The sequence below is a fragment of the Ambystoma mexicanum genome, chromosome 14 (genome assembly GCF_040938575.1).
Source record: "Ambystoma mexicanum isolate Mex_15411 chromosome 14, UKY_AmexF1_1, whole genome shotgun sequence".
Classification (NCBI taxonomy): Eukaryota; Metazoa; Chordata; class Amphibia; order Caudata; family Ambystomatidae; genus Ambystoma; species Ambystoma mexicanum.
This window is the reverse complement of record NC_090940.1, coordinates 138649174-138672647: the sequence shown is the minus strand read 5'-3', so window position 1 is coordinate 138672647 and position 23474 is coordinate 138649174. Positions and strand designations below refer to the sequence as shown.

At 46.7% G+C, this 23474-nt stretch overlaps 1 protein-coding gene across 3 annotated transcripts in view; it reads right to left on the bottom strand.

Annotated features, from left to right (window-relative positions):
- The window catches only part of PACS2 (phosphofurin acidic cluster sorting protein 2), a 1334790-nt gene that overhangs the window by 367996 nt on the left and 943320 nt on the right, over nucleotides 1-23474 (bottom strand). For all 3 annotated transcript variants that reach the window (XM_069638734.1, XM_069638735.1, XM_069638736.1), the window contains 4 exons: nucleotides 19288-19445; nucleotides 16621-16711; nucleotides 11823-11897; nucleotides 4338-4456 (listed from right to left, as the gene is read on the bottom strand). In XM_069638734.1, the coding sequence (XP_069494835.1) occupies nucleotides 4338-4456; nucleotides 11823-11897; nucleotides 16621-16711; nucleotides 19288-19445 (443 nt within the window). The remainder of the gene's footprint in view (nucleotides 1-4337; nucleotides 4457-11822; nucleotides 11898-16620; nucleotides 16712-19287; nucleotides 19446-23474) is intronic.

Below are 23474 nucleotides of genomic sequence, written 5' to 3'. Positions count from 1 at the left end.
CCTGGTGGATGGTCGTGAGGCCTCTGCCGGAAAGGAAGACAGTAGCTGTGGGCTATGATCTCCAGAACTCACACATCTGAAGTAATGGCACGTCATTCTACAAGATGCTGCACCAGCCTTCCCCCAACCGACGAACCATGGGACATGGCCTCATGACTGAGTTGAAGCGGCTGCGGTAGTGCCTGAGGGCAAAGAGGCAACTGCCCGAGCGGCCTTGGCACCTCGAGTACTTTGTTTTCCACCTCTGGTACTCCTACGTTGGCCCCTTTGACTTGCAGCTCCCCTCGATCTTCCAAAGGTAGAGTAGCATTGAAAGGAACCTCCCCTCCATTGCTGTCCCCTAGGATGAAAAGGCAGAGGTTGGCGAACTGCAGCGCTCAACGACTTCGCTGCAGCTTTGGAGGTCTGCAACCTCTCAAGGCTCTCGTCCGCCTTGCTGCCAAAAAGATGGTCACCATCAAAGGGCATGTTGAGAAGCCGGGCTTGTACATCCGGAGCAAACCCCGACTTCCGCAACCACACAAATCTGCACATCACGGTGCTCGCCGCCATGGACCGGCTGACACAGTCTGCCACGTCCAGACCCGACTGAACGGATTCACACATGGCATCCTTGCCATCCTGTACAAGGGCAAGAAAGCCATCCCGTTCCCCCACTTCGGGAATATGTTCAGCCGCCAACGAAACACAATTCCACACAGTGCAAGTGAAACATGATAAGGCACACACGGAATTGGCTGTTTTCAAAGCCATACCCCCTGAAGAAAAGACTTTCTTCTCCCAAACGTCAAAATGTTTGTTGCCCCCATCAGGAGGGATGGTAGGGTACGACGCCCGTTTTGCTGGGGGCGTAGCCGCCTGCACCACCAAATTCTCCAGAGTAGGGTGCATGGACAAGTAGCTGGGGTCGCCACTGGCTGGGCGGTACTTTTTCGGTAACGACTTACCCACTGCCGGGAGACTCTCCGGAGCAGTCCAAGCTGCCACCGCCCTTCTTTGCAAGGCCATATGGAATGGCAGTACCGGGTCAGTTGGTGGACCTTGGTCCAAGATATCTGTCAGGTCATCCTGCAGAAAATCCACTGGTGGCGCAGATCATCCCAAGTACTCCGTCACCCTCGACATTAGCCGCCGGTACGAAGAATCGGCGTGCGTGCCAGACTCAGGCCTACCAAACTCAACCTCTGGAGAGGTGTCCAGACCACTGGCATCGTGCAAAGACTGACGCAGGTCTTACATCTGGCTATGACCAGATAAGAGTTCATCAGGAACCTCATCAGGAACCAAACCTTCATCAGACCCTTCATCCACCTCAGAAATATAATCAAGAGGCTGGAATAAATCCCTAGGTGAGGGCACAGAAAAAGGGCCAAACACATGCCTTCTTCAGGGTTTTCACTGGTCTCCGGGGTACCTCCGATAAAGCATCCTCGAAAGGCGTCGACGGAATCGGCATCGACGTCGAGCGTGGCACCGATGGCTTCGACACAGGCCTAGAGGGCAGTGCCCCGAGCGTGTCCTTCGACGGCCTCAGCGCCGATGACTTCCTCGGAGGCAGAGCCTCAAGAGAGTCCCTCGACGGATATGGTGCCGACGTCTTCTTCGAAGACCTCACATGCTCCGACGGTCTCGAGGACCGGGACCTGTAGCGGGCATGGCTAGAGCGATCCACCTTGTCCGATCGGGACTTTGAAGGCTCCCGATGATCGCGCCGACCACCCGAGCCCAAAGGCGTGCAAGCTGTGGCCCTAGCACGTTCCCTGCCGGCTTCTTTCGAAGGCGCAGACGGAACGGAGCCCTGCGATTGGAAAATCGCCATCTCCGTATGACATGCATCCCATTCTGCAGGAGAAGAATGCTTGTTGGGACAAGCAACCCGCCGAAGGGCGGAGTCCTCGGACGAGGACGGGGAAGGCGACCGGTGACAGCCCTTCAGTGAGTGCCTTGAAGAGGCAGAGGAATGGCGGGAACCACTCGGGACCGAGACCCCCTGGATTTACGCAGACGACGTGGAGCGCCGCCTCTCGAATAGTCGGTCGAAAGCCCAGCAGATTTTGACTTTCGGGGCTTGGAAACCCTACCGACAGAAAGCTTCTTCTTCCGCCCCAGAAAGGCCTTCGATGTTAACGACTGGCAATCATCATAGTCATCTGTAGCGTGGTCCTCACAGAGGCACCAGAGGCAGGCGTAGTGCGGGTCCGTAAGCGACATCTTGGAACCGCAGTCCCGACACTTCTTGAATCACGACCGCGGGGTAGAAGAAGATGAAGACATGATATCTTCACAAACAAACAAGTTCGAAGAACCGAAAGAATTACTCAGAAGAACCGAGGCCCGCCGAGATCTCCGAAGCGAACACGTTCACGGAAAAAACAGAACTGAGGCTACGGGCATCGTGCGCCTACATAACATCCGGTGACGTCGGCTTGACGGAGGCCCTCGAGGACAGCGTATCGACGTAATCGACGCAGAAAACTTTCCGAAGCAGCACAGCTGTGGTGATTACCGGTCATAGATGTGGAATACGTCGGAGGAACCTATTCCTTCGAAATACAATTTATAAGTGAGAGTGAAACTTTATTTTACAGAGGATGCCCGGCCTGACGGAGGGGAATATTCATGAACATGCAAATCCATGCCGACCCCATGCTAGACAGGTAGGCTAAAAAGGCTTATAGCTCTAATGTATCTGGTTGCTTTTATGCGTTTCTCTAGATTGCAGACATTCCATACCCTAAAGCTCAGTTTCACGGTTGGTTTCCCACATGATTATGCATTGGACTGCTTCTCTGAAGAGAAGCATAAAGTCTGCTCAACCGTTTCTCTCCTTGTGTGATGTGCTGCCATTTGCATGCTGATGTACAATGTCTGCTGGGGACCTCGGAATGGACTGTTGGTAGACTGGCTGACTATATGCTTTCATTCATGTGCTCGGTTTTTTCCCTGGCACATAGGGAAGCTGCTGACCTTCATTCCCCTCTCCTGCCATCTGCATCTCTGAGGTACATCAGGCTGGTTCTCAGAACTGATGGTTTTTGAAGAGCCTGCAGTCACATGATCCTCTTCTGATGAGCTGGTCCACACAGTGGACACAGGTACTTCACTCACATTCCCATCTGTTGCAGTGTCAACGTAAGTAGTGTTAACACATGCTGAATGATTTGATCTACAGTATTATCATCCTTTCATAGCCATTTTCAACTGTGAAATAAATGGATCTATGTCTAAACGACGCTTACAATTGTCCGTACCTGCGGATTCCAGAACAAAGGCTGCATTCAGCAGGTGCAGTCTTTTGTAACTGTCCCTCTTCCGTCACCATCGGTGGCTCCACTCCCTGGACTCCCAAAGGCTATGCAGCACCTCTCTCCCGCTCCCACTTCTGCCTCCTCCCTGCTCAGTTTGCACTACAGCCCCACTGCCCCGGAAGCCTGATGCAACGCACGCTGCGTCCTTGTGTGCCTCTGGCATCCGGGCCACGGCATCTAGACCGCAAATGAAACAACTGCATTGATTACAAAAAGGTGACTTGTAGTTCTAAGTGGGGTTTGAAAGCAACCTCCCTCAAGGACCTGTCAGAGCTACAATCAATATCATTGAGTGCCTCCAAACCCCAGAATTCTGGCAGCACATTTTCAAAGAACCCCTGCACTGCCAACAAACTCACACACAGACAACCCCCCCCCCCAAATCTGGAAACAAGCTCATCAATCCCACCGCTTTTTTATGGCTCTGCCCAAGCAGAAGGAATGGAGAAACAGACTACGTACTGTTGAAGGTTGATCCATAGCTTTGAAGCAGCAGAAATGGCTCAAACTCCTTGGAGAACAACCAGTAATGCTTCTGCACCATGCATTTCTTCTTCCCTCAATGCACTACTCAGTCATGAGCAGCTCCTTGAAACCCACCCCAGTGTCTTCAAGTCACATGGTGTTCAGAATTTAACACTTTGTGTGTTCAATTGACTTTTGGTATCTGGGACAAAATGCTTTTTTGGGGAGTTGTTTTTACATACATAAACCAAACATACTAACTGGCTGAAATGTACAATTACGGTGCACTTGCGTATCTGTGAAAGTATTATTAAAGGGCAAGTTAACAAACCTAAAGGTTCTAGAGTTGCAGCACAAACTGAGGCCTGGCTATGCATTCCGAGGGTTCGGATTTTTTATGCTTTGAAGAGTTCATTAGCCCACTGATCCCATGCATGGGAAAGGGTTGAAATGTGCAGTATTCAGACAACTACCAAGCTGACAATCTCCTAAAGCGACAGAAAAAAAATCTTTTGTGTTACGGCATGAAATGCGGGACTGGACAAACTGTGAAACATGCTTTACCTGGTGGACGGAATAATGAGCGACTCTGTCTTCGTGATTTTCCCTGTGGGAGGTAGCCTCTCAATAAAGACATCTAAGGTGGAAAGTTCCAGGTCTTGTGCTTCCTGCTGACTTGTCTCCTAGAAGACAAAGAGAAAGCCCCATGAGAATTTGAAATATATACTCAATCTACATTACCACACATGTGATCTCTTTAGTGGCTGCTGGACTGACTTGTTCCATCTCGTCGTAGCACATTGATCAGAGGTGTGTTCTAAGGAACACGGTCTTTGACCAGAAAAGGACAACTGCAATGCAGGTACTACCGGAAAGTAATCCCCATGATGGAGGAGTGGAGAAGTCTAATTTTAAGCACGCTTTTTGTCAAATGAAGTGTTCGACATTGAGGAGTGGTGGCTGGTCATTTGGTGAAATACTTGTATCAAATACATTTCTTTTGAAGTGGAATATGCAATTCAATTTTGCTTGAAGTCTAAACTGCATAATTGAAATGTTTTGGGCACTATAACATACCCTTTTAGCTGCTAGTGCACAGCTCATAGGAACAACCTTTTAAATAAAATAAAGAAGCATTTAAGAAGAAATATAAAATCCAATGCAACACTAGAGCAAATTAAAAGGTACACATCTCCAGGATACTCGAAGTGCCTTTTATCAGTGTGATACAGTACATGTGCTGTTTTCCAATAGTTGTGTAACCCTCTGTGTATGCTTCGTGGAAAGAAAAGTTTAGGAAAGTTTGACTATGCATTGTAAAATACAGGCCACAAGTACAAACCACAATATGACCAAATGAAATGCAGTGAACCTATTAATCTGCACCCTATTAAATAGGTTCTACGCAAAGCAAAAACCCCACCTATTTAACATTTCAAAAGATTTTTTTTAAAAACATCAAGCAATCTGATTATCTTCAATTAAAGGAAAAAAACGTTTTGGCAAATAGATAAAAACAGGATTCCTTTATTATGCCAGAAAGGGAAGCATTGTAAAAATAAGTAAAAACATTTTCTAAAATAAGGCCACTAAGTGCAGTAATGAGTGCTGCACCCTCCACTCACTTCACCTGCAGTAACCCCCCCTTTCACCCTATTCTTTAACTCTTTTCTTATTCACTCCTTATTGTGAAGTCAATATTTTCAATGCTCACTAATACATCAAATTTATTTTTCCTTCTGACCTGGTTATTAAACTGCTTTTAAGAGTATACACAGGAGTCTCATAATGTGTTTGGCAGTATTCCTGTAACACAGGAGTCTCATTCTCAGTTTGGTTTGGCGGTATTCCCTCAGTAATTATGCTCATATAATTCCAGACTAAGTTAAAGATACCACTACTCAGTCCAGCAGAAATAAGAGTTGAGACATGGCAGTGTTACTCCCCATTTGTGGAGTGCACAGGAACCAATTGGGGCTTTGGCAGATTAACCGGGGAGACTAATTCCGCCCATGCTAATTCTGCCACTTTTGGGCGTTAAAATATTTACCCAACAGCACCTTGCTGATGTAAAGCCCCCACTCAAAAGTCAAACATGCAATTTGGCAGTACAGTAAAAGTGGTAGGAATTCCACTACCACCAAAAAAAGTGATGGCAATAGAATTACCAATATTTTTTGCTGCACTGCCACAAACAGATCCAGCTTTCGCCAAAGTGATAGATGGTGTACGTTACTTATCTAACTATTGTTCTCCAGCACGGGTCTGGCATGGATTCACATGCTCATGAATAACGAATACACAGCAGTGCCACATTACACAACCATGAGAGGTGGCAAGGCTCAACAGAAGCAATGAACACTTACCCCTAGAACAGACTCACTCCAAGCAAACAGGTTGTATAGCACTGCCTGGCCACTTCTGGAATCCTGCCTGGAATCCCTGTCGAAGCAGTAGAACTTCGTGAAGGTATGGGTGGACCTCCACGTTGCAGCCCTGCAGATGTCAAGCAGGGGAACACCAGAAAGGAACGCTGTAGTCGCAGCGATTGCTCTGGTGGAATGGGCTCTTGGGCAGCCGGGCAATGGTCGGTTGCCCAAGGAGGAGCCACCTTGAAATGGAAACCTTGGAAAAGGCCTTCCCATGGTTCACATGACCAAAGTTCACAAACAGTTTAGAAGTCTTCCGAAAACATTTTGTGCATGTCACGCTTAACTTCAGGGCACGAGCAATGGCCAATGAGTGCAAGGCCCTCTTCGCCGGCAACAAAGGTTTCAGGAAGAAAACAGGTAACACCAAAGGCTTGTTGATGTGGAATTCGACGGTATCTTTGGCATGAAAGAGGGGCCTTTACGCAGTACCACCCTCAATTTGTGGAAAGTCTGGTACGCTTGCTTGCAGGATAGGGCCTGGATCTCACCCACACGCCTGGCAGTGGTGTTGGCCACAAGGAAAGCAGTCTTCCACGAGAGAAACTTGAATGGGGCCTGGTGCATCAGCTCAAAGGGGGCGCCCATGAGCCTCGTCAGAACCACATTGAGTTCCCACGCCAGGGCAGAAGCCTTCACCGGCGGGAAAGATCAGAAAAGGGCTTTGAGAAACTCCTTGACGAGTCTGTGGGACCACAGTGAGGATCTCCCTGGGGACCTGGTGTAGCAGGAGATATCCGCCAGATGTACCTTGATGGATGTGTGAGTCAGTCCAGCTTTTGCCAAGGATAGCAGGTATGGAAGGATCTGTGGAGTCGTGACCCTCAGGTGGGGTAATCTTCCGTGACCGGCATCACTTAGCAAAACACTTCCACTTATGGCCGTAGCAATTCAAAGTAGACAACGCTCTAGTCTTGGCGTGGACCTCCCTGCAGTCCATTGGCAACTCATCCTCCAATCTCGAAGGCTGCAGGAGCCAAGCCTTCAGGTTCAGCGATCCTGGGTTGTGATGAAGGATTGCATCTCCCTCTCTGGTGAGAAGATCCAGAACCGCCAGCAACTTGACTGGAGGTGACACGGATAGACTGAGAAGGTCCGGATACCAAATCTGCATCAGCCACGCCGGGGTGGTGAGTATTATCCTGCATTGAAACTGTGTTGATGACTTGTAGTAGGAGAGGGAACGTGTATAGAAACAGCCCTTCCCACTGGAAGTAGAACACGTCCACCAGGCTCCTCGGCTGGTAAAATCTGCTAGCAAACGTCTGGCATTTTAGTTTGCCGCTGTAGCAAACAGATCGATCTGGGGTGTGCCCCATTCGACAAACAGGCGGTCCACCTGATGCGGACAAAGCTCCCACTCGTGGCAGGAGCTTAGTTCCCTGCTGAGGGAGTCTGTAATGTAGTTCTCGACTCCCGCCAGTTGAAGAGGGACGGGAAACATCCCCTGTCTGACAGCCCAGTGCCACAAGTCCTGATCTTCCTTGCAGAGTGCTGGGGATAGAGTGTCCTACGCTTCCTGATGTAGAACATGCTGCAGTCTGTGAAGATACTTACCACCTTGCCTTTCAGAGACAGCAGGAACGACTTGAGGGCCCAGAACACTGGCGGTAGCTCCAGGATGTCGATTTGCAGATCCTTCTCCGGCAGCCACATGCCTCTGGTGTGCAGACGCCCAGTGTGCGCTCCCCAACCTTAGATGGAGGCTTCTGTGGTGACCGTCTCCTGGTATGGGGGGTTTTGAAATCCCATGCCCTGGGCGACGTAGGAGCGGACCCCCCACCACTTTACCGCTGTCGGAACTCTCGTTGACAGGGATCTTGTCCATGAAACTTCCAGACACCTGTATCCACTGGGCATCCAGGAATTCCTGCAAGGGTTGCATCTGGAGCCGGCTGAGACAGACGAGGTAGATGCAGGACGACATCATTCTCATTAGCGACTTGATGGCCCGCACTGTGGCCGGCTTTGCCAATGACAGCCCTTGCACCTTTACTTGAATGGCTGTTAGCCTCTCTTGCGAGGGCGATGCCAGGCAAGACACTGTTCAGTCTGACGCCTAGAAACAGCTTCTTGTGTTGAGGAACAGGAAGGCTGTCTGTAAGACGTGGAGAACCCTTTTGACTTACTGCTCGATGTTCCCCTGAAGGAGCGAAAAGATAAGCGGTGCTGCGCTGCTGGAGAGCGCCGAGGGAGCAGGCAGTCTCCATATCTGCTTGGATGGCCTGGAGGTACTCGTCAACGGCCTTCCCAAACAGATTTTCCCTGTCGAAGGGCATTTCCAGCACCTTCGCTTGGACCTCCTGACGGAAGTTAGTGGCCGTCATCCATCCCTATCGACGAAGGCAGACACCTTTCCCCATTTGCCGGAACCCTGTGTTGGTGACATTCACTGCTACTGTGATGGCGCAGTCCGATGCCACTTCTCCTTCCTGGAAGAGGGCGAGGGCCTCAATCTTCTTATCGTCAGGGAGGAACTCCAGGATCGGTCCTAGTTTGTACCACAACCCCCGGTCGTACCTGGCTAGGATGGCCAGTGCGTTGGCCGCCTTGATTGTGGACGCTGCAGTGTAAATCACCTTCTTCCCCATAGCATCCCATCCTTTCCCCCTCGCTGTCCAGGGAGATCGCAGACGACGAGGGCGGGATAGCCAATCATTTCCTCGCAGCCGCCGACACCACAGAGTCTGTTGATGGATGAGACCTCAGACATTTGGGTGCGGAGTCCGGAATCTTATACTTCTTTTCCAGCCTAACCCGCTTGGCTAGCGCTGTGCAAGGGTTCCTCATGAGGGTTAGGCCCTCTTCCCAAATATCGTCCAGAAAGGGCACCGCCATGATAGTCTTCCTCTTAGCCTCTTGCCTTTGATACAAGAAGCCCTCCCTACTTCGATTCCCCAGGCACCAGCTGGAATAGCTTAGCCCTGGCGATCATTGAGTGGAACAAACCCACTTCGTCCGGTGGGGAAACCCTAGGTGGGGCATCCAACCGTGGTGACTCACCATCTGCTGTGACGATGTCTTCGTCATCATCTGCCGTTGTGACTAACCGTTCCCGTACCAGTGTCTAAGTCTGCTGGGGGAGGTAGGCCCAGATGCTGTTGAGTAGGATGATAAGGGGACGGCAGATAATACTTCCTCTTCCTCGGCGGAGGCGATCGGGGAACTAGGGGACCACAGGTACCAGAGGCATTCTCATCTGGATCTCTGACACCAAGGTGTGGAGAGTCAATCGAATATCCAAGGAAATGTCCCTCGGCTGAGAAGGCAAAACAGGAAAGCTAGGCTGTGCGTCCTAGTCGCTGTCCTAATCGTCGTCGCCATCCTTGTGGACTGTATGCATGGACTCCTGATCTTTGTTGTCCGTGGACAAGACCTCCAAGGCTTGGGTGACTACCTGGAAGGGCTGTTTCGGGGCCTCCTCGTCCCCCTTTTGTCCTCCCTGAGGGTCTTGAACCGGGACATGGGCCGGTATCTTCACCCCTTCTGGCATGCCTGCAGATGTTGCTTAAGTCTTTGCGGCAGTATTGCGCCTTGGGCCGCCTTCCTCTCCTCTGTCCGCGGCTTTTAGGATTCCTCCCATAGCATAGCCAGGGTAGATGACTTCCTCTTTGAAAAGGAGCTTGATGGTAGGCTGGCAATAGAGGCGGAAGGTGATGTTGATTGCACCCTATCCACTTTGGGATCCGCTTCAGCAGCGAACCTCGGACTTGCAAATATTGGCCTCATCTTGGGCCCCCACAGATTAGGCGCCCTCAAAGGACTTGGATCGAGGCATGACCCTGCTTGAAGCACGGGTTAGAGGACTTGTTCGTGTTAAGCCATGCAGCCATCCTACTATGCCTGTCCATCGTCCTTTTCTTAGAGAAACCGAGGCATATCTCGCACTTTACTTCCTTATGGTCTGGGTGAAGGCAGTAGAGGCATTGTAGTTGCTTCTCCTCCACAAACACATTCTGTAGCCCGCATTTGGTGCAGGGCCTGTAGAGGGACCTTCCCCCCCCTCCTCCTCGGTCATGGTCGGAGGGCTCGAAGTAGGCCCAAGATGGCCTTCGAGAATCTTTGATGAATCCTAGTCCTTGAAGGGCGCAGAACTTCACCGACAATGGATTCCCGCTGTCGGCAGATGAAGAAAAGAGCACACGGGCTCTTTGAAACAAAAATGTTAACTTTTCTCGTAAAAAAAAAAAACACGAATAAACATACAAATAGCTCGGAGAGAAAGTAGAGGACTCCCAACACTGAAGCGTGTGGTAAAAATCTGAAGATGGCTGCCAGAGGCGGGGCTTAGGGAGAGGCTGTCATTGGATGGGGCAGTATGACCCAGAGGATAGTGATTGGTTTAGAGGAGAAATACAGCCTGATGACAGGGAATATTCATTACCATGTGAATCCATGCCAGACCCCATGCTGGAGAAAATATAATTACTGGATTATCTGATGGCATTTCTTTTATTTATTTAGGCTGGGGATAAGTTCATTATTAGAACTCTTTGTCCCAAGGATGACTGTGGTACAGAAGAGGATAGAGAGCTGTGGGAGATGGGAAGGGGATACTATCAAGGGAATTCACGTAGAACAGAGAATGCTGCTTATGTGGCAGACGGTGGCTAGAGACAACTAAGGAACAGTGCATGTAGAATGACCGGTCTTCAGCAGTCTGCCACTATCATAGTTTACGTTATCTGAAATGTCCCCTTGATTTAATACTACATTTTGGTAGCATTCCATTAGCTGCTATACATTTTCCAACAACTCTGGTAAATGCCAGAGAATGGCCCTCCATTGCATGGTCAGATTGGAGGCATCACTGAGTTGGTGGGTATGGGCAGGGCACTATAAAGGGTTAGGAGAGACTATTGCAGCAACATGAAGGAAACTAGAGGAGGCAGCCTTGGTCTAAAAAGACTCCCATAACCACTGTGGCACAAATCCGGAATCCGCATCACATAACACCATGCCACCTCGAAATTCGGCGGCTGCAGCGTGGGGGCAGGGGGGTATGCTTATTAAAAGTTGACAGAAATGTGTTGAGCGACTATGTTTGAAGGGCAAGGCTTCATAATATTTGATGCTTTTGATACATTTTCTTGGTACTCCTTTTCCCCCTTAGTTCTGTTAAGCGGAACCCATTGGCTACTTCAAACACATTTGTAGACCCCTCTCAACTTTGCCTTAAGAGCTGTGATTATGTCCTGCCTAATGAACAAATCCTCATTCAGGGCTTAGTGATGCCTGGTACTTTGGCGCAGTTGCTACAAACCCCATTTTCAGTGACAGACACTACATTACATTACATTATTTTGGGAAGATGTCTTTTGGTTGAATTCCGACTGGTAGACTATCTTTTACTGCATTTAAAAAAAAAAGGTTTACCATATAGAGGTCAATGGTGGGTTTGGGTTAGACAATATAGAATGTAAAGGGTCTGTCGCTTTTGGTTGGTTAAAATAAATGAAAACAAAAAACAAACAATATTGGAGCAGTTCGACCAAAACAGATCCATTGTTTTTCTAGGGCACAATATCTTGAAAACCATATGTGGTTTTTGTTATCACCACTAAAATATTTGAATAAAAACTAATATCAGAAGTAGTTACTAAATTGAAAATTCACTTACGAAAGACACTGTGTCTGACACATCAGAGTGACGTTTGTTCCCCAAACTCCTCGCCTTTTCCGGTACTTCTACCTGCTTCAATAAGAAATGAATAAATCCACATCAAATAAACTGGCATGAACATTTCAACGCACACATCCAGTAGAAGTACGAGCAGCAGAGTAAAACTCTCTCATGGTCTCCGAGATGTACATGGGTGCTATGGACCAGTTTTACTAGTATGCTGATATAAAGCACTGCAACAAAACAAACTATGGCATAAATTGCTACATAAGCAAGCTATTTTACACAAGTATGTGGAAATCTTAAACACAACATAAAACTTTTTAAACATACTTAAGTTTGACCTGTTTCATGATGCATCTTAATGTGACAAAAGCATTTCAAAATCCTTGATGACATTAGTTTGGCACTATTTGAATGAACAAATATTTTGAAAATCCTTCAATTGCCAATATACAACAGTGTCATGGCCATTGCCCTGCCAGTGGGGTGGGGGGGGGGGAGTAGAGGGCAGGGGGAGGGGGGGAGCAAACCCTTCCAAAAGTGAAGGGAGGAAGTTTGGAGATAGAGGGGCGGGGTCACAGCCGCTGAAATTCATGTTCCATGCATGTTGACAATGATGGTACCACTCTGCCACACAATACTGTTAGAGGAGTTTTCATAAGGCCCCACTTGGAGGAAAGACTTTAGTAAGCTATCCCAGTGGTTTGTAGATCCCCCAACTCTTAGTATCATAGTTTCAGACTGTACTACCCAAAGACCTTGGTAGAGTGGCAGAGCCGTCAGGCTTATCTTAAGAGGAAGATGTGAGCTGTAGGTAAGTACACTGAACCTAGCTAGTAATGCACATCAAAGAAACACTTACACATAGATTTATATTAAAATAGATTATATTTACCCAAGAGTTACTGTTAAATACTTAGCACAATAAACCAACACATGCAGGTAAACCTTACACTACTTTCAAAAGACCACTTCTTAGTTGGTAGTTGCCGAACACACACAATTGTTACAGGAGTTTGACAGGTCTACCGCACTATCGGTAACGCGCAACCACAAAGTAATAAGTTAATTGCATTTATTCAGCATACACATAGAAGACAGTGATTTTTGGTAAGGAAAACAGTTGGTTAGTGTTATCCTAGCAGAGCTTCAGGTTCTAGGGGCAGTTTCCCTGCACAGCAAGTCTTGTAAAGTCCAAAACACAACCCTAGCTAAAAGGCAGTTCGGAGAGGCTTAAAGTCTTGAAAAGCAGCAGAAGTCAAAAGTTCCTGTGTGTACTTTCTAGTCTCTAGGAAAGAAGATACAAGAAAACTTCACCAACGTTGGTGACACTGTTAAAGGACTCACTAAAGGGACACAAGCAGCGGCTTGATTCAGAGGTAAGAGGTGGTTGCCACGGACACCTACGTGCACTCCCAATGCTCTGGAGCGACTGTCTGGAATAAGGTAAGCAATACCTTTTTCCTCACAGTACCTTAGGTTTGAAGAAAGCGTTCGTGGAGGATGCTTCGCAATGTTGCAGCTTTGGACCCAACCTCCAGATTCCTTGGTCTGATGACGAAAGGTAGGACAATGGATGGGATCTCTCAGTAGCAGTCGAGGGAGGACCTCTGGCACGGCTTTCATCATCTTCTCTGGCCACTCTGTGGTTTTGGCGCCTTTTCTGCAGCATCAACAAAGGACGCAATTCACTGGTTAATCTTCTTCGGTTCCTGCCGTCCCACACTCTGAGGGGGGGTCTGGTAGAGTTGGATTGAGTCTCTGGGGTGTCCTTGAAGGCTCAGCAAAGACTTGGACTGATTCAGCCTTTCAACAACGATACACTCGAAATGGGAAGCAGGTCTCCTGGTATTAGCGTTCTGCAGCTCTGGAAACTCACAGGACCTCTGAGATGGCTCAAAACAAAGTTAGTCTTGGGACTGGTTGTTCACAGTCCCAGGAGACTTCCTCTTTGGAGTTCTTCTGTCACACAGAAAACGGGGTCAGGACAGCAGTGGTCGCTTCACGGTGATGCACTTGTGTATAGGCGCGTTACAAATGCCATATCATATCAGGTGTCTCTGATCGTCTTCTTTGGTTACTTCAGCTTCCACTGGTCGACTTGCTTTTCACTCCAGGAGCCTCACCTTTTATACAGTTCCAGCACTCACTCCTCTGCAATCTTCCTCAGCAGTTTACAGAAAGGGGTGTTTGACAGCCAGACCCACAGTGGGAGCTGGTCCCATTCAGGACAGCCAGACCCACAGTGGGAGCCGGTCCCATTCAGGACTCTGGCAAACAAAGGGCAGTGGGGTAGAAATCTCCTCCCCCACTTCCTGCCTGCACAGACACTCTGGAGCCTAGGCCGGGACACCCAAGTGTTCCCGCCAAAGGCAAAACGCACACAAAGGCCTCCCCATCTGAGAATGGTAAAAGAAGGGCTAACGAAGAACAACCACGTTAGTAATAGCGAAAAAAGAAGGGAGGCCCGAAGTTGGTACTTGGGTGCCCCTATTGTGCACTACTGAGGCTATGGACATAGCCTGCGGTAGAAGAAAAAACAAATCACAAACTAGCTGATAGAACATGTCCAATGCCAACAGCCAAAACTAGAAGATTGTCACAGGAGCAGAGAGAAGGGGATATACTAGGCATCCCTTTGGCACTCCACATAAGGTGGTGTGTGCCAGTCTCTCAGACTAACGTTTTTGGAGAGAAACTCCATCCTGAAGAACTCTAGTTACTCAAGGATAAATAAAAATCTGAAAGGAGGACCCTAAGAGTCCCAAGCAACACTGCCCATAAGGAGATGTGTGCTGCAATAATAAAATACAGATGTCTTTATGGGTTATGGAGTAATATAGACTCTATAGGACAGGTAAAAATACAAAGAGTTCTTAAAGAGAGTCCCTAGATGAATGTGTGCAAAGAGGCTCCACTCCTTCAGGATTTCAGAAAAAAGTCCAAAAGAGCAGCAAAAAGTGGCGATCTAACTAGGAAAGTGAAAAAAGAAGCATAGAAATGATCAATCTCCCTAGAAAATACCAATAGGCAATGGTGGGAAACAGAAAAACTGGAAGTGAGGAGAGACTGCAGGGGACTAGGAAAAACACAGAAATCCTTCCCAAACTCAACTTGAAACCAGACTCACCGCAAAAGAGGAAAATCACAAGGAAAATGAATAGCCTGAACGCATGGCTGCTGCCTAGCCAACAGAGACTAAAAAGGGTGGTGGGTAGAGTGGAATCTGGTACTGGGAGTATTGGTGAGGGCTGAGTAAAGTAGGAGGGTGGGGTAGTTGGAAGAGGTAGGCTGAGAGTGTGGGGTAAGATTCAGGCACAGAGACCTAAATAGTGTGTTGTGTATACTGGAGAAAAGAGAAGGGTGAGCAGGGCACCAAATCCCTGGGAAGGTGAGCAGGGCATAATTTCCAGGCGTAAGGAAGGGGGTGGGGTGTTAATAGAGGATAGAAGAAGTGAGAGTGGCCAAATTGGGAGGGGATGAGAGTAGAGGAATTCTGAGTAGCCGAGGAGTGGGAATATTTGGGAGAGGAGAAAAAGGGAGTGAGGGAGAGAGTGGACAAGGGTGCCTGTTAACGGCCGAAGAAAACCAAATCTCATTGACAAACCTGGGGAGTGTTCAGTTATGGCACCACTAGAAGAACTCTGAGGAAGCCAGATAGAGGAGGCTTAAGTTTAGGGCATCACCTTCAGCCAGATTCAGACAGTAGGCAAAAATGATCACTAGATGGAAGACTTGGGGTTAGGGTGTAGGGAACCCACGAATCTCTAGAGAGGGAACCCCATTAGTAAATCCTGCCTATGCCCTATCCCGCACCCTGACCAGAATAAAACACAATGTCAATTCACATCATGAAGAAAAAAAAACTTGAAACATCTTTTAATGTCTGAGAGTTACAGAACTCATCCATTACATACAGCTTGGTTAGAAGTGAGACCTGTGCTTCCTCAACAAAAATAAGAAAACACTGATACAAAATGTAGATTGGCAATAAGTTTCACACGAATGACATTTGCTGCAATCTGCCAAAGAGCAAACTCAATCAAGGGGAGGGCAAGACTGTAAAGTGTCCTGCACTCTAACTCAATGCCCACAAAATATAAAGGCATTTCTTATCTTGTACGGTGTAACCACAGTGTGGCCATTCAGGTGGACTCCCTGGAGATTAGCATAACTGCTCTTGCAGGCTTATTATACAGGTAGATGAAGGGTTGGCACAATAAGCTTGCAGCAACTCTGCTTAAAAGTAGACCCTGTGGAACCCAAAGTTCTTGATGAACCATGCCCAAAACAAATGCACAGCAAGCTTTTGCAGTTTATCTTAGTCTTAGCCAAGAAAGGAGAGATCTCTAGGTCTGAAACAGGTGTTTCTGTGATGTGTTTGCACCAGAGCAGCTAGTCCCCCAATTTACTCACCTATAGGCAAAACCTGCATCGACACATGCTATGAAACGCCCCTTCCCCCAATAACCAGAGGTTCTCCTTTCAAAACAAAGTGAAGAGTGATCTGGCAAATTTGTTGTACAAGTATATCCACTCAACTGGCCAGAAAAGCGCAGGACAGGAAAAAGGGGTGCGAAACGCAGGGGATTGTAGCAAAGAAAGTGTGGCTTTCACATATTTAACAGTACCATGCTTGCAGTGAAATGCAGTGGTTATCCATGACACATCACAGAAGACATAGAACAAGCTCTTGTTAGCTGCTATGAAAGATTGTCTTGCACATTAACCAAACGTGAACGAAGGAGGCACACAATACAATAAAGCATCAGGTGGTGCGATTTAGACTTACAGGGCTCGGGAGTTCCCTCTGACTTCGTACACTGTGCAAGCTGCCGATTTCCGTTTGGGAACTGGAGTGAGAAAGACCTTCAAAATAAGGTCTGGGAGACAAAAAAAAAACAGGAAGCAGAGTGAGTACTTGTGCTCAGTATTTCTTTTACTTAGGATCCAAGATATGCAAGCAGCATACGGTTTGGAAATGGTACACTTTTTTCCCCAACAGCAAAATGGGGGGTAGCGTGGGCTCTAGGGTGGAACCAACCTCGCTGAGCTATAGTATTAGGGTTCCTCTTTTGTGGGGATAATATTGCGGCAAGATCACAGGTTACAGTTGAGGTACAGCCCACACCTCATTTGTTTGGTAGAGAAAAGGGAGGAAACCTGGATACCTTGTCTTTGTTGAATATATGAAATTATATATTTTCCACACAGTTTTTGCGTTTTTAGTGCTGGGTTGTAACAGGGTTTATTTTCTTGGGTAATAAATACCCTTTATAGGTACAGAAGGGGTTCTTATGTCCCCATGTGGTCAGCCGACACGCGTTTCGACTCGCAGCTCCTTCTCAAGGCTATGACTTTCGGTCCGGCGCCCATTACCCAAGAAAATAAACAAACCCTGTTACAACCCAGCAAAATTCAAAAACTGTGTGGAAAATATATCATTTCATATATTCAACAAAGACAAGATATCCAGGTTTCCTCCTTTTATTCTTTCACAACAGCCCTTATGGTCAAAGATTCTTGAGTCAAAACCTGGCTCTTTGAAATATATAATGCATTCCAATAGGTTAGGATTTGCCTGTCTAAGCGTTCAAGTAATTATGATGGGAAACGCAGACTGCGAGGGGTTAGAAAGTTTAAAGGCCTAGAGCATTTGAAAAAGAGATGCCGGCCTCAAAAGATGTTATGCAAGGACTGCAACTGGATTATCACCTTTGAGTAAAGCCACTACGCAGAGTAGATTAAATTAAAACATTAATGAAAACCTGGAATACAATTGTGTACAGTGTTGAGGACTTCAACCTCTGCCAATTATAAAATGGCTGAGTGTGCAGCTGTGTTATAGAATTTAGGCTTTTCCAGCAATCGGGAAAAGTTTCTTTGAGGCTCCCCGAGAGCTGGATCAGATTGAGAACCCAAGTAGTGAGTAGTTGCCAGCAGTGTATTGTGTTCCTATGTTGCTAGAATGGAGAAACTTAGGACATTTTCAGAACAATGTGTTTGACAGTGGCCAAGAATGACAAATCCATGGGCAAACACATACTGTAGACATATGGGCTGATGCAAGGATATTGCAGTCAAACTGTGAGAAGGTTCTATTTAAGCTTACCAATGACCTACGTGCGTATAGTGAAATGTGGGAACAATAGAGAAAACTTGAATTGTTGGCATATTACTCAATCCATGGTGATGCGACTATGGTTTCACGTGTGTGTACCACGCTCTTCCTTTCAGTGTCTGTTCAAGTCTTTGGGATGAATGCAAAGAAGACCAGGGTGAGTAAAACACAACACTGGAGACTGGTTTGATTTTGATGACGTACTGGGAACTTTTCTTCTTGCATAAACTATTTTTAAAAAAAGAACATTACATGTGTGCGGCTATTGGCCAACCCTTCTGTCCGAGTGCATTATTTTACCAGTATCCTACATACTCTGGTGGTTTAACTCCTACTCAGTCTCACAAATGCCAGCACTACAAATTCGTGAATATTGTCCACGATTTCACACATGGCAACATGCAAAATGTTCAAATAGAAGTCTAGGAGGAGTAGAAAGAAAGTTGCCTTTTTTCTGCCACTGGGCACAGAGTTTAGGGGTAGAGTGAGACTGCTGAGAGAAAACTGGTACAGTTCACAATATTGAGGAGCTATTGGGTAGTTGTATATAAGCTTTGTAGAATGACACTGCAGCATGCTCTCGGCTCCCTCCGCAGAGAGTCTGCAGGAACCGAACATTGACCCCACTGACATCACAGTACTTCCTCATGTAAACATTTTAACCTCCTTATATGATGGATCAAATAGTTTACTAGTCTTACTAAAGGTTCTTCCGGGAAAGTAAATAAATCTACTAGTTGCAGACAATGTCTAATCAAATAGATCAATTTTTAATGGGCGTAGGCTAAGTGGACATGAGGAATTTTCTAGGGCTGGTTGTCATACTACAATGTATGTATCGCACTTGCGCGATCTGAATGACACAAGGCCTAGTAAGATTGTGGTTTGTCCTCTTTCTGTTTCCCCCTCGTCTTGTCGCACCTAGAAACGCTTGTGTACAGGCGCATTATAAATCATATGTAATCATATCATATGTAAAGAAATAATAACCTAGGGAAAGTAGGAGAACATTTAAATGTCAATCCAGATCGACTATTCTACCAGGAAAGAAAGGGATGAAAACTACATGTGATGGAAACTGAGACCTTCCAGCTCCTGAGGAAGCCGATTTCTAATCATGCCTGTGACTGCAAAGTAGTTTAGTGGACTGGAAGCAGTTAGGTTATCAATCTGTCTTTTAATCTCTGCCTCCTAAGACGACAGACAGGCTTGCTCTCTTGGAGGATTTCATCACACAGGGAGGAGCCAGGCCTAAGTTATGCAGTGAAAGTACTATAACCAGCAGTGACAGAATCCCTTAAATGAAAAACGCAACCATTTGCACTAGCACCTACTCACTTTAACTTTGGTTTTGGTGTGCTCAGAACACTGTCATCATCCTCCATCTCTGGCCCGCTGTCACTCGGATTGTCAATGTCCAGCGTGTCATAAAGAAGGTCCAGGTCTTCTTCTGCTTCTGGTACATGTTCCGCTGGGTCCTGCTCAGAGTCCAGCACCTGTGGTTCAAAATAAATCGGCATGTTGTGAAACAGATGGGAACGCATACAGAAGGATCCTGGATACTGATCGAAAAAAGAGATCACTGTGTGCAATGCATTTTATTCATCAGAGATGTAGCCGAAAACCTAAACGGTGAACCATAAGATTTTGATTTTTCTTTCCAAAGTTAGGAAGCACATGCCTGTAGCTGCAAAGAAAAGTTGAACATTCTGTGGCTGCTCTGCAATTTTTGTTGGACCACATGTAAAGTGGGAGTATTAATCCTTTAAATGTACTCTCCACACAAAAGCTGAAGCAAATTAATTTAAGGGACTGAGATATTACAAAACTAGAAAGATCAGGAGCGTTCTCACTTGTCTGGGTGATCCGCCGTCTTATAGTCTACCCTGTCCAGGAGTATGTGAAAGTGGGAAGGTGAAAGCAGGGCCACATAACCATCATGGTTTCAGACTGCAGATATATGGCCCTTATAAAAGAAGGCGGTGGAAAGGTGGATTCCAAGGCTTGCTTCATGCAACCAACGCCCTTGAGCTAAGTGGGCTAACGCAGCCATATGTTTAGGGTGTTGGGGTACTTTCCAAAACCTAGAAAATCCTTAGGTGTTCCTTCTCTTGTCCAGTTACCACTAGGGGATCCATCAAGGCCAACTCAGTCTAGGAATAGGGCAGCCAATATAAAACTACAGCGTAACAGGATCACTCCAAATTAAGAAATATCACACACATATTACGAGAATACATTTTATAAAAAAGTGACGTATGCTGTTGGTTACAAATGCACTTTTAGATGTTGCCCCTACTTGTTACAGTCAACCGCAAAGTTAAAGATAAACATGGACATTAGGGTACCAAGTTTAACAGTTCATACTCTGGGGGATGAGGGGGGTGGGCAACCATGAGACTTGCATTTGTACAAACAGGATTCAGCATCTCATAGGAAAAAGTGGAAGAGACTGACTATTTTCCGGTTGGCTGAGCCGGATAATTGTCCTGTTGCCACCATTCTTTAGCAAGCTAAGGAGCTTGCTGTTACTATGCGGGTCCCCACAAGGTGAGAAGCCAACTGCAGCAGTTATCGTTTCCAGTGGCCAAGTTGCTGGTGGTCCCATTTAGCTGAAGTGGATATTCAGGAAAGGACAGCCATGGAGCCACTTGTTTAGATGTTCGTATGATTAGGAAAACTGCTGGAGTAGGGGTACTGTACAGCTCTCCAGCAGGCTGAAAGTGCTGCTTGACTATCAGAAGGTGCAGACTGCATCCACTGGAGGCAGTTCCGGTATGTGAAGGACTCCTCAGAGTCTCTATACCACTGCTACTTACTGCTGGTAACAGTGACAGAGAAAGGAGGAGGAGCATAGTGATAAAGAGATGGCTTGGATTACAGAGCTGGGAGGAGGTGGCCCGTTATCAAGAAGTGGAGAAAGACTGCAGAGAAAGTTAGAAGGTGGTGTTAAATGTAGAAGGTGCATTGTCCTGTGAGGAGTGGTTTTAGACCCAAGGGATAGAGTATTATGGAGAGGTGGAAATAGTGATTAGACGGCAACAGAAAACAGAGTCGGAGGACAATGAATTTTGGCATGGAAGGTGATGTGTTAAGACCAAAGTTTATGGTAGCAATTAAGAGAGATGGGTATTTGGGAGGAGGCCGAACTGGTGGAAGTGAGTAAGGGGGAAGTTAAAAGAGAGGTTGATGCGTAGAACATGCTGGGTGAACAAGTTTAGGGCCCCAATCAGAAGGGGTGAAACCACAATCACAAGGGAGGAAACCCACAGTGGGAGGAGGTCTGCAAGTGGGGTGTGGTGGAGAAGAGTGTAAGACAGTGGCAGTTGTTCGGGCCAGTTAGGTTAACAGGGACCCTGTGTTGACCCTTATAGCCTGTTGCCTCTCTGTTGATCCATAGACCGCAATCCTTGAAACCCGAGAGGAGCATCCACTAGGAACCCAGACATTGATGAAACCGCTCATAATACAATGAAAGGGAGCTGTAACAGTCGAGGGTCTACCCTGAAACTGGCTAGTTGCCTAGAGCACCAATGAGAGATTCTCTTCGACAGGGACTGAACTCAGAAAAGGGATACAGGGCCTTCCCAATAATGCCAGCACTTAGAAGTATTTAGTGTTAAGAGGTTGGGTGGTGTGTGGTGGAAGAAGGAACCTTACCTTGAAGAGACTATTTTGAGGAAACCCTTCAGCTGAAGAACATGTTCTGAACTTTCAGTTGGCGCTAGGGAAAATCTGTGAGAAGACTGAAACGCCTTTCTCCAAGCCCTTTATTATGTTGTTCCCTTTCCATAATTTCCCATAATAAATGGTTTAAACTGAAGCTATGGTGTGTGTCCACCTCTTGTGATCCCAGTGGCCTTCCTGACAATACTTTCACTAGATAGCATTCAAGTACTTTGCAGAATTTTGTATGGCACCATTTACAGACATTATGTTCATGGTTTTGTTACGACTAATCTCATGCTGTGGGACAGTATGCCCTAAACTATTAAGGTGTACATATGTTATCCTCATTAATTTAAAGTTCATATTTCATGTGAAGTTAGTATGGGTCTCTACGCACCTAAACGCCAAAAGAACAAAGCCACAGACAACTTGGGTACAGAGATACCACGTTTAGTACACTGCATTCCATGACAGCAGAAATGGATATATTGTTACATACATTTTTTTTTTTACTAAAACTAACCTGTAACCAATTATACAAAACACACATTAAATAAAACGGAATGCATATAAGTGGTATGTAATCAGAGTTCCTTTGGGTCTTGTGCAAAAGTCTGCAAAGAGCACTGGCAGGATTCTGCACCTGGTGTGGGGCCCGAAATAGAGTGAAATGGAGATTGCAGTGTTGTTGGACTGCCCCATCCTACCCACCACCAAAACCCTACTCTTCATCGTCAAACTACCTCTTCATTTTCCTGCAGCCCTGGCACCTCCTTTCTAGCCAAGCAATGATGCACCACTTTCATGTTGGGCCTTTCAAAGAATCCACACACCATGTTCTCTCTCTCCTGCTCTGTATCTCATCAATCACCCATTGAAGAAGCCCCTGCATACTTTCAGCATAATCAGAGACTAAAGATAAGGAGCTGCTTCAACCCAAAGTTAGGAGGGGTGGGAGGACTATTTCAATGTAGGACCGTGGCTGAAACACAAAGGTTTAGGTCTTGTCAAAGGAAATGGTGTAGACATCTTGAAAAAACAATAGGAATGATGCCCCTATCCAGACTACCTCATTGGCAAAGGTCTCAGCAGGCCCACTGGACAGAGATGATGAGCAAGCTAGAGTGGGGTTTGATATTGCTCTCGGCCTGCCAAATATCATACCAAGCAAATTGAAATGAGCGCTGGGGCACCAATATCTCAGGCAGTACATTTTATGAACTTAAAGTTCACGCCCCCTACACCTAACCACTTACGGTAAATCGGAGAGTCCCCAGACAGTCCCTCCCCTCATTTGCCAATCCACAAATCCTTGTTGTAAATATATCAAATATAAGAAGAGCGGGAGGGGGAAGACTGCCTTCCTGCTAAACTCTGCAACCACCTTTCACAGTTCACACACATCCCCCACTCTACCAACATTGATCAAGTGGTGACTAAGATCTCCTCTTTCGCCTTATCACATTTCACCACATCAGCAGCGAACGAGAACGAAGGTATTGGGGTCTATCGGATCTTGGGCTTTCCCCTATGGCTAGCATACTCTCAAGTGTTGCAGTCAAAACCATGAAATGCATACCAGCACACGGTATCTGCGTTCTTCTGACCCGCACCCATCAATAACAGTTTCACACACCCCTTTCTTAAAGACACTAGTGCATCAAGGCCAAGCAACATGGCAGAAGGGTGCTATACAAGAACAATTTACTCTATATGACATTATAAACATGCATGCTAATATTGTGTTGCGGGACATTCTAATTCCCGGAGCCATTACCGGAGCTCGTGTGTACAGCTATTTCACACGAGGTTAGTATGGGTCGCCATACACTTAAATGCCATAGAAAGAAACCAGT